At 39.3% G+C, this 16,619-nt stretch overlaps 1 protein-coding gene across 2 annotated transcripts in view; it reads right to left on the bottom strand.

Annotated features, from left to right (window-relative positions):
- Positions 1-16,619, bottom strand: part of LOC129710190 (ORM1-like protein 3) — a 35,533-nt gene that overhangs the window by 5,017 nt on the left and 13,897 nt on the right. For both annotated transcript variants that reach the window (XM_055656989.1, XM_055656990.1), the window contains one exon: positions 2,354-2,545. In XM_055656989.1, the coding sequence (XP_055512964.1) occupies positions 2,354-2,545 (192 nt within the window). The remainder of the gene's footprint in view (positions 1-2,353; positions 2,546-16,619) is intronic.

Genomic DNA, 16,619 nt, shown 5'->3' with positions numbered 1-16,619 from the left:
TAAATTAATATGGAGGCCACAGCCATAAAATGGTTAATGATTAGCTCAGCTGGTGACAAAATACATGCAAAATTACCTCAGCTACCTTTCATGTTGCCAAGACATTTTATCAAAGAAATGCTTCCTGAAATCATGATGCATGGTTCTCCCTTATTCCTTTATTCTAAGCTAATGCGCTGTTATTCCGGACTCCCATCCATAGGAAATAGTTTATATTTTTCGCTATCAAAGTTTTAATCACCTTAAACACATCAATTTATATTACTCAATCACATCTGCTCAAGAAAAAAGATCTGTCCTAATTAAACTCTCATCCCATTTTTGTTCTAGGAGTCCATACTGTATCACTTCCAAGGCCAGATTCTTCCTGAAATGTTGCAGTGTTTTAACCGAGATCTAACAAGCTTATAGAACTGCGACATATGTATTTTGTTCCAATCTGCCCAAGATAAAAGATAACATTCCATTCGCCGTTTAAATTTTTAGTGATTGTTGTTCAGACCACAAGTCTCTTCATTCCTCCACTGATTTCCATCTATTTGATTTACCAATGTCCTAATATAACTTTCTGCTCCGGGCTCCATTTGTTATTGTGCCTGCCACACAACTTTGCGCCAATGAATGTGAACTGTTCTTTCGTCCAAGCAGAGTTCAATGTGTGTTCCCAGTCACGTGAACCAACCAAGACGATTACAAATATTAAACAATGGTTTGATTGTCCGAATAGTTAATTGTTTAAATGCAACGTATGCAATTGCACACATTCAAGAGTGGAAGACTGGCATTCTCAGAAAGAGGAAGTGTTTTGGAAAGAGAGATGAATAATTTTGCATTGTCAAGTAGTTGTTTGACAAGATCACTGTAATTCACATACGAGTGACGAGACTACCGCAAGCTTGCATACAAATTTATGAATGTGATTTGTAAACCTGTACGTAATTTGCAGCAATCATGCAAGTGCATGGCAATCTAAAATATTCCTTTCTCTTCTCCAAACAGTTTCCAAATCTGGGAACATTATGAATACAGAATATCACAATAGAAAAGATAAAAGGGAGAGCAAGGAAACGACACAGGTCATAAAATCTCTACCAAACGAGGGAAAGAAAATCCGTCGCTCCATAGATGCTGCCTCACCCACTGAGTTTCTCCAGCATTTTTGTCTACCAGCACTTAGCAAGCTGTTTGCATGGGACAATGGAAACTAAAACAAATTTGCTGTTTCCCTTTGATGCTAAAAAGATTCAATTCCGTCATAAATGCACATTTATTACAGAGGTTTAATTGATTACAAGCATTGTGTCTAGAATGTTTGTGGTAACCTTGAAATAGAGATTGAGTCCTCCCAAAACACATTTAAGAGTGATTCAGGTACAGTTTATTATTCTCAGAGTTGAACAAAAGTAGAATGGCAGGCATGGTGTAAACTGTGGCTGGGGATTTACAATTATATTATCATTTAATTAGAACAGTCCACAATCTACAGGGCTTGCCACTCGTTCCATTCCATCCATCATTATGGTGCGTTGCATCAAGGAGGCTGGAAGTATCATTAAGTATGCCTGCAACCCTGACCATTCCCTTTCCTATCTTTCGAAAGAAGGTACAGGAACTTGAAAGCCCAGGCGTCCAGAATCTTCTCCCCTGGCTTTCAGACTCCTGTCAGGAAAGTGGGATTAGATCACCGTTATTGTGAGGCTCATCCGCCAATGTTTATAAATACATTTCCATCTGAGAAACTTTAGAGGATCAAAATGGCTGGAGTAGAAGAAATCACAGCCAACCATTTTTTTCCCTTAAACCTGTGCAATCATTACTTATTGAAGCATGCACTAACCTGCATTCTACCATTTCATAGTTCTGTATTTGAAAAATATAGGTTTCGTCGTTTGAGAAATGTGAAATATTCATTAAAAAGAGTTAATGTATTTCAGTGGAAAAACCTGTCTAGACATGGTGAAGATGGTGTTTGGAACCAGTGGTAAGCCAGTGAAGATTTTCTTTAAATATAAAAATCAAGAGACAAATATTTTCATGGGGAACACTCAGCAGGTCCTGACTGCTTTTTAAAGCATTTTACCTCCGTGACTGTGTCATGAAATCTATGACAGAAGTTTAGTGCTCTAACAGTAATAACATTAAAAAAATGCAGGTGGATGGCAACTGACAAAGAAAAACCAGGCATGGGAGAAATGCTGCAAATATAAACAAAATTAAAATTAAAGTAATAAACACTGCACACTGATTACACCCCACCTCAACACCAAAGCCAAAGCTCTGCTGACTATTAGATGGCTGAAAGCAGAGCATTAATCAAAGTCTGAAAAGCATTCTACATTTCTGATGGCCTTACCATATTGTGAATAATATTGGTGAGCGTCCATACCACTGGCACGCTGAAGAACGGGATACTCAAGAGAATGATATGAAGTAGCCCAATGCCTAGGATATATGACAGCCAGATCCCCCGGCTGTTCATAACCCGGGTATTTGGATTCACCTCACTGTGAGCTGTACCCACGTTCATGGTTTGCTTTGTTGTAACCTAAAAGGAAAAAAAATATATAGAATTAGCAGTGCTCAATATTTAAAAAAACATTATTCAAGATGTAACAAACTCAGGCCAAATAAAGAAATAGACAACATTAACCAAATTCCCAATCCCCCACTCCTCCCTACCAAGAAAACATTGGACAGGAGAATATCCAATTTTCACCCATGCAGCAGTTCTTTAAAAAAACAAACAATGTTCTAGATGGAGACACAAGGAACTGCAGATGCTGGAATCTTGAGCAAAGCACCAACTGCTGGAGTAACTCAGCAGGTTAGGCAGCATCTGCGAAGTAAGTGGATAGGCGACTGGCCGGGTCCCTTCTTCATACTCAATATTCTAGATGTTTTTATTTAGCAGGTAACTCATTTGTCCATCAATAATGGGGAGGGGGCTGCTGTGGGGTGACTACTGACCAGAAACATAACTAGATCCACTCACAAATACTGCAACAGCAACTGCAGGCAAGAGGCTGGCTATCCTACAATGACTGGATCACCGCCTGACTGCCCAAACGTCTTTCAACCATCTACAAGGCCCAAGTCAAGAATGTAGAGGAATACTCTCCACATGCCTGGGTGTGGGCAGTTCTGATAACAAACTAGAAACTTGGCAAGAAGGAATTCTGAAGAATGGTCTCGACCCGAAATGCCGCCAATTCCTTCTCTCCATAGAAGCTGCCTCACTCGCTGAGTTTCTCCAGAATGTTGTGTCTAGCTTTGATTTTTCCAGCATCTGCAGCTCTTTCTTAAAGAAACTTGACATCATCTACGAGAAGCATGGCACTTGATTCGCATCAATCCATCACTAAACCATTCACTCTTTTTTTCATGGCTGTAATATCATCTACAAAATGCACTTTCCAGGCTATTCCAACAACTCCTTTCAAACACAGGACCTCTACCTCCAAGACTGAAGAGCTGCAGGTATCCTTACAAATCACCTATCATCACGACTAGGATATATATTGCCATTATTTCAATATTGCTTAGTCTAAATCATTGTCACTTGGTCTTATTTTTTGGAACTCCTTCCCATAGCACTGTAAGCTCCTCCATCTGAAGCACTGCACTGCAACAATTCAAGGCAGATCACCAGTAACGCCTCTAGTTATTTGGAAGATCAATAAACACTGGCCGCATCCAACAGATAAAAGGCTACACTCACAATCACAATATTTTTTTAAAGACATTAAGTGCTGGAGTAACTCAGCGGGTCAGGCAACATCCCTTGAGAATACGGATAGGTGACATTTCGAGTCAGGACCCTTCCTCAGGCGGACTGTGGGGGGGGTGGATAGAAGAGTTGCCAATTGTGAAGCCAGAGGAAGGATGGGAGGGGGTAATAAATAGGGGTAAATCCAGGTTGGACACAGAGAGGAGATGGGGGTGGGGGAAGAGAAGGACGAAGAAAAAGGGAAGTGGTTTTGGTTAGTAACCTAAAATTGGAGAATTCAATGTTCATACTATTTGGTTATAAGCCATCCCTCTGGGTTTTCATAAGGCCACTTATGACTTGTGTTACTTGATGAACAACTTATATTTAAAGTTTCTGATTTTGTTTATTTGTTCCCTTTGCACTGTGTACTTGAATTTTGTTGATTTTTGGATGAAGATCTTTGTTAAAAATAATCATGCTGCTTACATCCCTATGATTTTTAAATCCTCAGTAGCTACGATCTGGGACTGAAATAAAGATTACATTGAATAAAGTATGATTCAAAATAAATATGAAAAGCCATTTTTAGTTTATCTACATTTACAAATAAGGTTTGTCATTCATGTAGTGACAAATACAGTCAATCTTTCCATTTATTTATATTGCATTGTATACAAATATTGTTTATCCTTGAATGTAGAATTGCAGTGAAGAACATTGTTATTTTAACAGGTAAGGTGATGTCAGATGGTTGGACAATTTAATGGTTTGTGCTTAGAATACTAGTGTGAGATGTGTAGTCATTTTGTGGGAGAAATTCTCATGTAACTGGCATAATAATGAGACCAGCAAGCCCTAGTCCATGTGGATGCCAGATGGCTGAGATAAATTGTGCTATCAGAAATAAAGATGATAATCAGGATCACTGAATACCACAATGTGGTATTTGCAACAGAATACCACAATTCTACTCGGTTTAGTCTTTAAACTCTGAAATACAATTTTGTCCATTTTCCCCTTGTAAACCACTCAGTTGCAGCATTCCCAATAAATCAGTCAACTCACCATTACACATTTTACCTCTATAAAAATATGATAACAACAACAATCTACGTAAAATCGAAAGCAAAAGCTTTTATCTTATTGAGGAGGCTGCTCAAGTAGAAAAATTACAACACTAATTTAAAGAGGACACTTTTACTACTAAAACACAAAAATGTTGCCAACACCATGAATTATAAATAATTATAGACAATAGACAATAGGTGCAGGAGTAGGCCATTTGGCCCTTCGAGCCAGCACCGCAATTCAATGTGATCATGGCTGATCATCCCCAATCAGTACCCCGTTCCTGCCTTCTCCCCATATCCCCTGACTCCGCTATCTTTAAGAGCCCTATCTAGCTCTCTCTTGAAAGTATCCAGAGAACCGGCCTCCACCGCCCTCTGAGGCAGAGAATTCCACAGACTCAAGTCAAGCCAAAGTAACAAAATTGACAGCTTTGGTGAAAAGTATCAGACACATTGCTTCTGCATGCAATATTTTAGACCCAAGTTAAAAATTACTTTGCAATAGTAATGTCATAATAATGAACAAATTCGTTACTGTCTCAATTACTAATTGAATAGAATTGACAGCAACCATTATGAATTAATTGCTGATTTAAACTAACCCGCAGAACACCATGCAAAGGACCAACACTCAAATTACTGCTGCAAATTATATTTATCTGGAATGTCACCAGTGACTTTTCTGGCTTGGCAAAAAAACCACAATTGCATTTTCTCAAGGATCACTAAATTCCAAACCCTTCATTTATAAAAAAAAGTGGTAAAAATAAACTGCATTTATATTTATACTTAACCTGAAATGTCTGTAATTCCATACCATATTTCTGAGAAAGTTTGGAATCTAAGTTGAGGATGGTTTTTAGACTGGGGGCCAGTGATGGGTAGTGGGGTCACATGGATTGATGCTGGGCCCATTGCTGTTTGTGGTTTATATCATGTGCAAACCTGCTCTGGTTTGATGTGTTGGGAAGTCAAACCGCAGCAGGACCTACACAGTGAATGGGAGCACCCTGGGGAATGTTGTGAAGTAGAAGGATCTAGGAATACAGGTACATAATTCTATGCAAGTGGCATCACAAGTAGATAGGGTGGTAAAGAAGGCCTTTGGCTTTCATCAGTCTGGATATTAAGTATAGAAGTTGGGATGTCGGGGAGGCCATATTTGGAGTATTATATTCAGTTTTGGTCACCCTGCTGTAGGAAGGATGTTGTTAAGATGGAAAGAGTGCAAAGAAGATTTGCGAGAATTTTGTCAGGATTCGAGGGCCAGAGCTATAGGGAGAGGTTTGGTAGGCTAGGACTTTATTGCCTGGAGAGCGTTGAGGTCGATCGATGATCTTGTAGAGGTGTTAAAAATCATGAATGGAATAGATGTTGAGAATGCAGTCTGTTACTCAGAGTAGGGTAGATTTAGTGAGAACCGGAGGTGCAACTTTTTCAAACAGAGGTTTGTAGGGTTTTTGGAACAAGTTGCCAAAGGAGGTATTTCTGAGAAAGTTTGGAATCTAGGAATCTATGAGGCAGATATTATAAGAGCATTTAAAAGACATTTGGGTAAGTACATAGATGGGAAATGATTAGAGGGATATGGGCAAATGGGACTAGCTTATATGGGAATCTTGGGTGGCATGGCCAAGTTGAGCCTGTTTTCTTCTGCATGACTGTACCAGGTGGTGCCGGCAATGACTGCCTCGCCAACAGTCTGTCTGTCCTTTCTTTTGCTTTGTTATTTTAAGTACTTGTTAAAGAGTATGTTTTAGTGTTCTCCAACAAAATGTTTGTTCAATTTAAAAATAACACGTAATTGATTCCTTTATTTACTATTTGCACTCCTTGATTAAAATTATATAATTGAGCCCTTTCGCATGTAAAAATTGATTTCAAAATATAATTATATTCTCTTGGAATAACTTAGATCTAAGATTAATTGCCCAGCTTGTCAATGTGAAATAACAGGATGTGAAATGCATGGTGCACGATAAAAATTAGTACAAATATAATTTTTCAAAAACGGTGTCTCCACTCCTTCTCAGGAACTTGGCATAGAACTGTCTCAGTAATTAGAAACATTTCACACATGCTGTGTTAATCTTACACTTTGTGCGTCATTTTAGTTTATTGAATTTCACTCACTACCTTGCATGCAAAATAAAGATTTAATAGTGCATCGAGTTAAATATTTGAATATATAGTTCTCTAATGCTTTCTCAATATTGTGTGTTTCATTGAGTCCATAAATCTTAATGGAAAAGCAGTTTTGGCAATTAGATTTTCACTTCACTGGACCATATCCGGCATCTCCACTGCGGAACGGGGTTAGCCACCTTTTGAATGGACTGGTTGCTAAGAGGCATACAAAAACATGCACCAGCCCACAAATCCTCTTATTTAATTTCCTACAAGTTTCTCCAAAATGGAGATCAGTATTAATATTGTGAGTAAATACATTCAACCATGGTTGATGAGGAGGAAGGTCAAATTTCTCTTTTTTGCCAAATTTATTTATATTTTTAATCATTACCAATGGTGATGGCGGCTTAACAGATTTCCTCCTTTAGTGATTAACTGCAAACCCAAAGTGATCAAGCACATCATAGCCAGGGAATGGAAAAAATCTTTCCACATTCAACATTGTTATCAGCCGCTCAATCAGTAAAGATCTGGACGGTACCAGTTTCAACGTTAATGTCAGTATGTCAACCACTCTACACTGCAAATCACAATCAAGTCCGATAATCACTCCCCATTCCACTCCCCACATCCAGCACTCTGACTTCAAAACAGAAACTTGGATTGAGTCAGCAAATTCCATGGCACGGATTTGGATTCTACATGAAAAGCCATGTAACAAGAGGGATAGGGGAAAATGCTATCCCATTAATCTTGGCATAGTTTTGATTAATCAGTGCCTTCCAACTTTCACCACAGAAGTTTAAGAAAAATGTTTGGATAAAAAGCATTGAATTCAAGTAAAATCTAAAAATAGGTAATGTATGCTTATGCATACATTTCAAATTTAGATTATCAGCAGTAAAATACTTATAGGGTTCTGGCATCACAAGGAGCACCATGTGAATAATGCATGTTAGATTTTTTAATATTCTATGTACAAGTATATTCAATGTTACAATCCATTTAACTCAAATAACTCAGCAGATATTTCGATGGGCATACACTTCAAATTGAAATATATATGTTTAAATACTTACACTCCGAAGAAAAGTGGATACAATTGATGAAGCCGTAAAAAAGCATTCTCAAAAATATTATTGGTCCTCAAAAGCAGGGCTTGCAAGAATATTTCCTCTGAGATTTTTTTATTCCAAAGAAATAACATTCCCAAAATTAGGAATTAATTTCTACCAATAAGTCAGAATAAAATAAATGTTTTTGGAGAAAGTTATATTTTGGGGAAGTCCAGAACAAGGGATCACAGTTTAAGGATAAGGGGGAAATCTTTTAGGACCGAGATGAGGAAAACCTTTTTCACACAGAGAGTGGTGAATCTCTGGAATTCTCTCCCGCAGAGGGTAGTTGAGGCCAGTTCATTGGCTATATTTAAGAGGGAGTTGGATGTGGCCCTTGTGGCTAAAGGGATCAGGGGGTATGGAGAGAAGGCAGGTACAGGATACTGAGTTGGATGATCAGCCATGATCATATTGAATGGCGGTGCAGGCTCCAAGGGCTGAATGGCCTACTCTGCACCTATTTTCTATGTTTCTATGTTACAGCCTCAATTAAAAAAAATAGATTGCCGTTTCAATCATTGCTTTTTTTAAACAAGGGACCGCAAGGCAGCACAACGTCAGATTCAACAACTTACAAACAATGAAAGGGTCCTGACCTGAATGATCAAGCTCGATGTGCAGTTCTTTATTTCCCACAGCTCAATTAAACACAAGCATGGGAATTTCACACCATACCATTTCTTACATAAAGCTCCTCTGACAAATGTGTCTGATTTGTGAATTAAAATGTGAGAACAATACAGCTTCTGTTTCTGGAATCAAAAACCGCTTATGGCTCTAACTAATCTCAAGGGAAGTTTCCGTGGAATAATCCGTGCATCAAAAGGTCCGTAGCACAAAATTCGAAATTTAACAAATTACAACTTTTAAAAATCCAGGTCCAGACAACACTTCAGTAACCACCAGATATTTCATACAGAGGAATGTTTAAGAGAGAACTGCAGATGCTGGAAAAATCGAAGGTAGACAAAAAGCTGGAGAAACTTAGCCAGTGAGACAGCAGCTATGGAGCGAAGGAATGAGTGACGTTTCGGGTCGAGACCCTTCTTCAGTCTGAAGAAGGGTCTCGACCCGAAACGTCACCCATTCCTTCGCTCCATAGATGCTGCCTCACCCGCTGAGTTTCTCCAGCTTTTTGTCTACCTTCATACCAAGGAATCATTCTTCCAAAACACTTAAGTTCACAATCAACTCTTACTGCATTACCTTGGTAACCCCAAACGTGGCTGTTTTACAAGCCGTTCTTGGTTTAGAAATCCCAAATTCCTGAAGACAATAAGTCCACATAAGCATAATCAGATGAAAATGCAGTTCTGTGCTACAGCATAATTTTCTGTTGCATCAACCAGAAATTGGAACTGCAGAGTACTTATCAGCTTCCTGAATAGACGGGAACTACTTTATTGATCCTGCACCAGGAATAACACAAGCTTAGAATACTAATGCACCAGAACATTATGCAGAGTTGTACCCTCATGCAGCAATGCATGAGTTTACACACAATTCTATCATTCTTCCATCTCTTCCACCCACCATTTTCTGTGAAAGTGCTTAAATCTCACTATCCATCAAAATATCCACTGTTGACAAAAAATGCTGGAGTAATTCAGCGGGACAGGCTACATCTCTCGAGAGAAAGAACCGACCCGAAACATCAACCCTTCCTTCGCTCCAGAAATGCTGCCTGTCCCGCTGAGTTACTCCAGCTTTTTGTGTCTACCTTCGATTTAAACCAGCATCTGCAGTTCTTTCCTATACAAAATATCCGCTGTATCTGAACTAAACGTTTTTCACTGCACCCCATTACACGTGACAATAATAAATCAATGGCAATTAGCTGAGCCACTTTTTAATTATAATGCAAAGATAAAGAACCATTGCAAAGCAAAGATACTTTGATTGTATTTATTTTATTCAACATTATCCTCCCAAGTGTCTAGTTAATTACATATAGTATGAGCCAACAAGGGCTAAAGAAACCAAGGGATATGGGGCAAATCCAAGGGATATGGGAGCGGCATACTGACTTTAGATGATCAGTCATGATCATATTACAGTGCTGGCCCGAAGGGCTGAATGGCCTACTCCTGCACCTATTTTTCCATGCTTCATACCGTATGAGCCTGCATTAATTTCTTACCCATGTTCAGCGATTGAATACAATATTCTGTGGGTAACAATGCTCCATATATGCAACATAAACTCTTCCTCTAACTCAGCTGCATTACATGCTTGGCACACTAAACACAATTACGTACTGCAAACTCCTGCAATCAAATGTACAGACATCCAGAACATTCTGTTCTATTCTTGATTTTTCTATATTTGGTCCTTTGCTGAACGACAACCAAAAAAAAATAAAATTAAGAACTCAGGACCAGAATTCTCCACACCAACAAACACAGTTCAAAATATGTTCAAACATAGCCAGATAGTTTCAGTTCTCAAAAATTCTTAACATATTATTCCTCAGAGGAAAATGATTTCTCCTTCTGTCCTGTGTGGGAAGGAACTGCAAATGCTGGTTTAAACCGAAGATAGACACAAAAAGCTGGAGTAACTCAGCGGGTTAGACAACATCTCTGGAGATAGACAAAATGCTGGAGTAACTCAGCGGGACAGGCAGCATCTCTGGAGAGAAGGAATGGGAAATGTTTCAGTTACTTCAGACTAGACCCGAAATGTCACCCATTACTCCAGCTTTTTGTGTCTATCTTCGGTTTAAACCAGCATCTGCAGTTCCTTCCTACATAATTATATACGTTCTTTCCTTGAAGTGCTCAATGTAGACATCAAAATGTTTTTTTTTTTTTAATTAAAAAGAAAGACACAATGCACTTTTTTAAAACTCATTTTCCACACCCAGTCTTTCAAATTTGAAAAATATTATGTGATCAGGATTCTGATCATATATCATGGGAGATCCTTTCAGCTAAGTGATAATTTTAACAATGAGCACTTTGATTCAGCAGCCAAATGTTAACTTTACCTTCACTGTACCTCAGCAACCTTGGCAGTTCAATTGCTTGAAGCTGGTTCTCAGTGATTTGGGAATCTTCTGGCCACCCTTAATTTGTGGGAACAGGGTATTTCTGATGTTGGTTTGCACAAATGGACACAAAGTGTTAGAGTAACTCAGCGGTCAGGCAGCATCTCTGGAGAACATGGATAGGTGACGTTTTGGGCCAACAGACAGATTCAAATTTGTAAAAGCAATTGCTGCTAAGTAATTCTGCATGACAACGCTAACTGAACAGGTACACTGAAGAGTCAAGGATCAGCAAATTCTTCAGAGAGACAGCAAGCATTCCAACCTCTACCAGACAATCAGGAAATGGGGTACACAAAAATGCTGGAGAAACTCAGCAGGTGCAGCAGCATCTATAGAGCGAAGGAAATAGGCAACGTTTCGGGCCGAAACCCTTGTGTACCTTCGATTTTCCAGCTTAAACAATCAGGAAAGGGGGACTGGATAAACAGTAAATACTTAAAGGGAAAGAGAAAGTAGTCGCAGGGTTATAAGAATACAAAAATGTGGTTAAATAGTGCAAAATTCTATAATGATGTAAATGCACTAATGAGATGAATGGGGTTACATACCACGTTTTCTCCTTCCTCCATGAGCAGTGAACAGGTATGTATTTTAAGAAGTTAGGATACAAATCTTTATTTTATTCATTCCTTGCATGAGTTTTTCCATACTGCAAACACCTTATGCCTTGTCTACTAATTACATCAAGATAGGCCAGAACAAACAGAGTGGCCTCCAAAAGCAAACAAAAATGTTGATTAAAGTATGTTTTCTCAAAAAATACAGCATCAAAATTATGTTCAGGGTGGATTGGCTTTCAAATTGACCTACTGAAGGCAAATTTACACAATTTGCCTGAAGAAACAATCAGCAAACAGTAAGTAATTTTGTTTCAGCAAGAACATAATGTCCTAAAGTAACAACACAAATTGTTTTATTGTGAGTCTGTAAGTTAACACAACTTGGCATTGAGCATTCCTTATGGCTGACATAAGAGTCAGCACATCAGAATACTCTCTTAAAAAGCAATCAAGCTTTAAATCAACAAAACTATACCAAAGGACAGGCTGCAAATAGGTGGAAAGTCAACTCCATTTCTGTTTTCGCAAGCCTTCCCTCCTGAAAGTAGTGACTTGTGTAGAAGCATGATTTCCTGTGTACATTTCAGTTTCTTGCCCCACTTCCTAATGTTTCTTTATGAATATAGACAGTTGGCAAGAAATTTGACAGTACCGGGCCCATTTTTGTACACGAGTTAGATTGAGTAGTGTTCAAGAACACAGGGTTGGTCTGGATTTTCCCTAGTGCACCCGGAGGATAGAAATCAACAGTTGAGTCAATTATCTCACCTTGCAGGTTAGGAATAGACCCCGGAATATTACATCGAACATTTATTTTCCAATACGTATAGCAGAATAGCTTAGAAATATCTATAATTTAGATGTTGGCCTAACAGTACCAAGGACAGAATAGGCCAGACTACTGACTTAATGATATTAAAAATAAATAAGGTCAGACTGAACTATGATGAGGATGGCTAATATGTTATTACAATGCCTGATTAACAACTGCTCATTTCCCAGCTATTGTTGATTTTATTACAAAATCGAGTTACTCAAGCCATACATTTTCCAATAATGTTGATAATATTGCTCAGTTGTTCCAATGAAATGCCAAATTGAAAGGTCAAAATGAAAAATAACTGAAACGGCGATGTTGCTAGAACGTGAGGGTCTAAGTTATAGGGAGAGGCAGGGCAGGCTAGGACTGGAGTGTTGGAGGATGAGCAGTTATTTTAGAGGTGTATAAGATCATGAGGAGGGGAATAGGTAGAGTAGATTCACAGAGTCTTTTACCCAGAGAAGGGGAATCAAGACATATGAATCTGTGGAGCAACTATTTCCCCAGAGGATGGGTTACAAAACTCACAATCTAGTTTGTGGTATACATTTTAAGATTATGCACTCATTTGTGATAGGAGATGGGGAGAGCACACAGAAAGGAATGAAGTGACAGAGAGGCTGAATAACTAGACCCATCTTGCAGAGTTAGTGATTCTTAAGATAGCAACAATCCTCAGCAGCAAGTCATGGGACATAAAAGGGATGAGGTCTGGTAAAAATAATAAAGGCTCCGACAGAATGTTGATCAGCTGTAAATTGCATCTCTATACAGTGTGTATGTACACTATGTACCAGTACATAATAAGGCACTTCTGCAAGGCTAAAATGATGTTATCATTTGATAAGCCATGGTGGGATACAAAATATTAATTGTAGTGGATCTTGCTTATCAATTGTTCGTCAGAGTCTTTAAAAAAAATCCCAGACAAAGGATTTTTCTTTGATGCCTGATGAGCTTAGCCATGAGTGAGTTTGACTGTAGTTTCTACTCCAGGAGCCACTACAGAGGCCAAGGAATCTACTGGCTATCAATGGCTGGGGGTAGTTGTTCTTTTGGGTTTTCACAATATATATTGGATGGCTCAGAGGCCGAGAGAGTAATTAGAAGTGTACAGACTAGGTTTTGTTCTCACGGCAGAAATGCTGAGTCTGTTGTGGGTTTATACAACATCCTGGAACAAACCCACATTGTTTAATTGTTTTAAGGTTTCAATTCAATGTTCAAAGCTTTAAAAATTCTAAAAATCAAAAAATTGCAACTTAGATTTTTACTGAAATGTATTACAATTCTGTCTAAGGATAGGAGGGAAACTTGCTGAAGCTCCCCCTCTCTTGAAAGATGCAGGAGAGACAGTATTGTATTAATACACCATCATATTTGGCATAGAGTGGTGTTCCTAAAAAAACTCATGTTGTAGAACGCAACAATAGCTGCCTTACAGCGCCAGGGACCTGGGTTCGATCCTGCTGTCTGTAAGGACTTTGTACCTTCTCCCTGTGGACTGTGTGGGTTTTCTCCGAGATCTTCGGTTTCCTCCCACACTCCAAAGAGATACAGGCTTGTAGGCTAACTGGCTTACTATCAATGTTAAAATTGTCCATAGTGTGCGTAGGGTAGTGTTGATGTGCGGGGATCGCTGGTGCTCATTGGGCCTCAGGACCTGTTTCTCATGGGATCATGGGCTGGAGTGTTTCAGACTTGCAATAACAAAGTTATTTTTCTTTCAGGATTTTCAAAAATAAAGTTATTTTCAATAGCAATGAGTTTATTTTTGTTACTGCAAGCTAAAAATACTTTAAACTGTATGTTACATAGTTTAAAAGAATATCATTGCACAAGAGTCATTAGAAACAATTGTTGGTCAATTTCAATGATCTCCCTTGGTCAAAGAGGCAGCTGAGTACTTAAGAGACAATAATGTTGGATTATTGGGGAGAGACTACATAGAATCAGGGTTTTCTCCCCTATACTGTTTAAATCCTTTTTTCTGGGTGTTAATTTCCAAAGAAACTTTTAAGTGGTTCTCTAGTTCCCGATCAAAATTAAACTAATTTGGTCTGCATAATGGAAATAGTAATCTGTAATGCATCGCTAATGAAAAAGTGTTAAAAAAAAGAACTACTGGAACTTGGTGAGACACTGGTATACGAATCTTCTCAATCTTTCGGAAACTGTGGCACTGTGAACTCTGTGAAGATCAGGGCAACACGGTGGTGCAGCGGTAGAGTTGCTGCCTTACAGCGCCAGAGACCCGGGTTCAATCCTGACTATGGGTGCTTGACTGTACAGAGTTTGCACGTTCTTCCCCGTGACCTGCATGGGTTTTCACTGGGAAGCTCCGGTTTCCTCCCACACTCCAAAGACGTGCAGGTTTGTAGGGTCAATTGGCTTGATATAAATGTACATTGTCCCTAGTGTGTGTGTAGGATTGTGTTAGCGTGCGGGGATCGTTGGTCGGCATGCTGTATCTCAAAACTAAACTAACCAGGCTATTTATTGTCAGCAGATTCTCCTAGTGACTCAATTATTTTCATAATGAACAACAGTAACTGCTGAGATGCAGCACCAAGAGCAATATTACAATTTTGCACAATTAAAAAAACATCACATATAGGTATTGATTATTAGATGGGAAGGCATCCGACAAACATTCTAGTACTTAATGTCTTGATGGATGCCTATTTTACCATGAATAGGGAGTTTTGTTCCTTTTCTTCAAAAGGTTGAGCTTCTAACGACAGAGACAAAGGTCGAGTGGGATCCAGCTATTCTAAACAACTATGGAGAGTAGCAACATTCCTCTGCACAGCAAGTTGTAAAGATTTTGTTAGTTATGTTTCAGAAGTTTCCTTGTGCACAAAGGAGGAACGGCCTCAAATCTTTGGTTCTTCCCGGCCATGTTCTTGCATAAATATTGCATATTTATGACATGTCAACTGCACCAGCCTTTAAAAAAGGTTATGCTAATGAAGGTTGGGTGCATTGGGTTTTCATTAAAAGGCTTTATTCGTGTAACATGTTTTTGAAGGTGCATATTTTGTCATGACATATGAGAAACAACGCAATTTGCAACCTTAGCTTTCCAAAGTCTTGTGTGTAGGCTCTGTTGTATTGTAACGGTTAAACTGCATCTCATGTAGAATGCTATTTTCCACCCCTTCCTGAGATGTTTGCTGCATCCAGTAAGCTAGATTATCAAAATGTGTTGGAAAGAACTGCAGATGCTGGTTTAAATCGAATATAGATACAAAATGCTGGAGTAACTCAGTGGGCCAAGCAGCATCTCTGGAGAGACAGAATGGGTGACGTTTCGGGTGAAGATCCTTCTTCAGATTGATGTCAGGGGAGTGGGCGATACAGAGATAAAATGTAGTCGGAGACAGTAAGACTGGTCAGAGAACTGGTAAAGAGGAGGGGATGGAGAGAGAGGAAAAGTAAGGGCTACCTGAAGTTAGAGAAGTCAATGTTCATACCGTTGGCAAGCTGTATAAGCTGCCCAAGCAAAATATGAGATGCTGTTCCTCCAATTTGCGCTGGATCTCACTCTGACAATGGAGGAGGCCTAGGACCGAAAGGTCAGTGTGGGAATGGGAGGAGAAGTTAGTGTTGAGCAACCGGGAGATCAGGTAGGTTTAGGCGGACAGAGCGGAGGTGTTCAGCGAAACAAGCGCCGAGCCTGCTCTTGGCCTCACCGATATACAGGAGTCCACACCTGGAACAGCGGATACAGTAGACGAGGTTTAGTGTTGAGCAACCGGGAGATCAGGTAGGTTTAGGCGGACAGAGCGGAGGTGTTCAGCGAAACAAGCGCCGAGCCTGCTCTTGGCCTCACCGATATACAGGAGTCTACACCTGGAACAGCGGATACAGTAGACGAGGTTGGAGGAGGTGCAAGTGAACCTCAATAAATGGGACCCTGAATAAGCCAATTATATGGCAGAGAGTTCCAGAGAAACACTCTTAGTTATTACGGTTTTAAAATATTATTTAATGTACCCCCCACTTAACAATCTGTGCATCTAGCCTGTCCAACCCCTTAAGAATTTTGGAAGTTTCTGATTTAGATCCCCTTCAATCTCCCAAACTTTGGTATAAACCAAGTCTATCCAGTTCATAAGCAGTTCCATGAATCAGTCCGAATCTTCTCTGCACTCCCT

This window comes from Leucoraja erinacea, chromosome 27 (genome assembly GCF_028641065.1).
Source record: "Leucoraja erinacea ecotype New England chromosome 27, Leri_hhj_1, whole genome shotgun sequence".
NCBI lineage: Eukaryota > Metazoa > Chordata > Chondrichthyes > Rajiformes > Rajidae > Leucoraja > Leucoraja erinaceus.
Note: the sequence above shows the minus strand (reverse complement) of the source record. Positions and strands in the feature narration are given on the sequence as shown.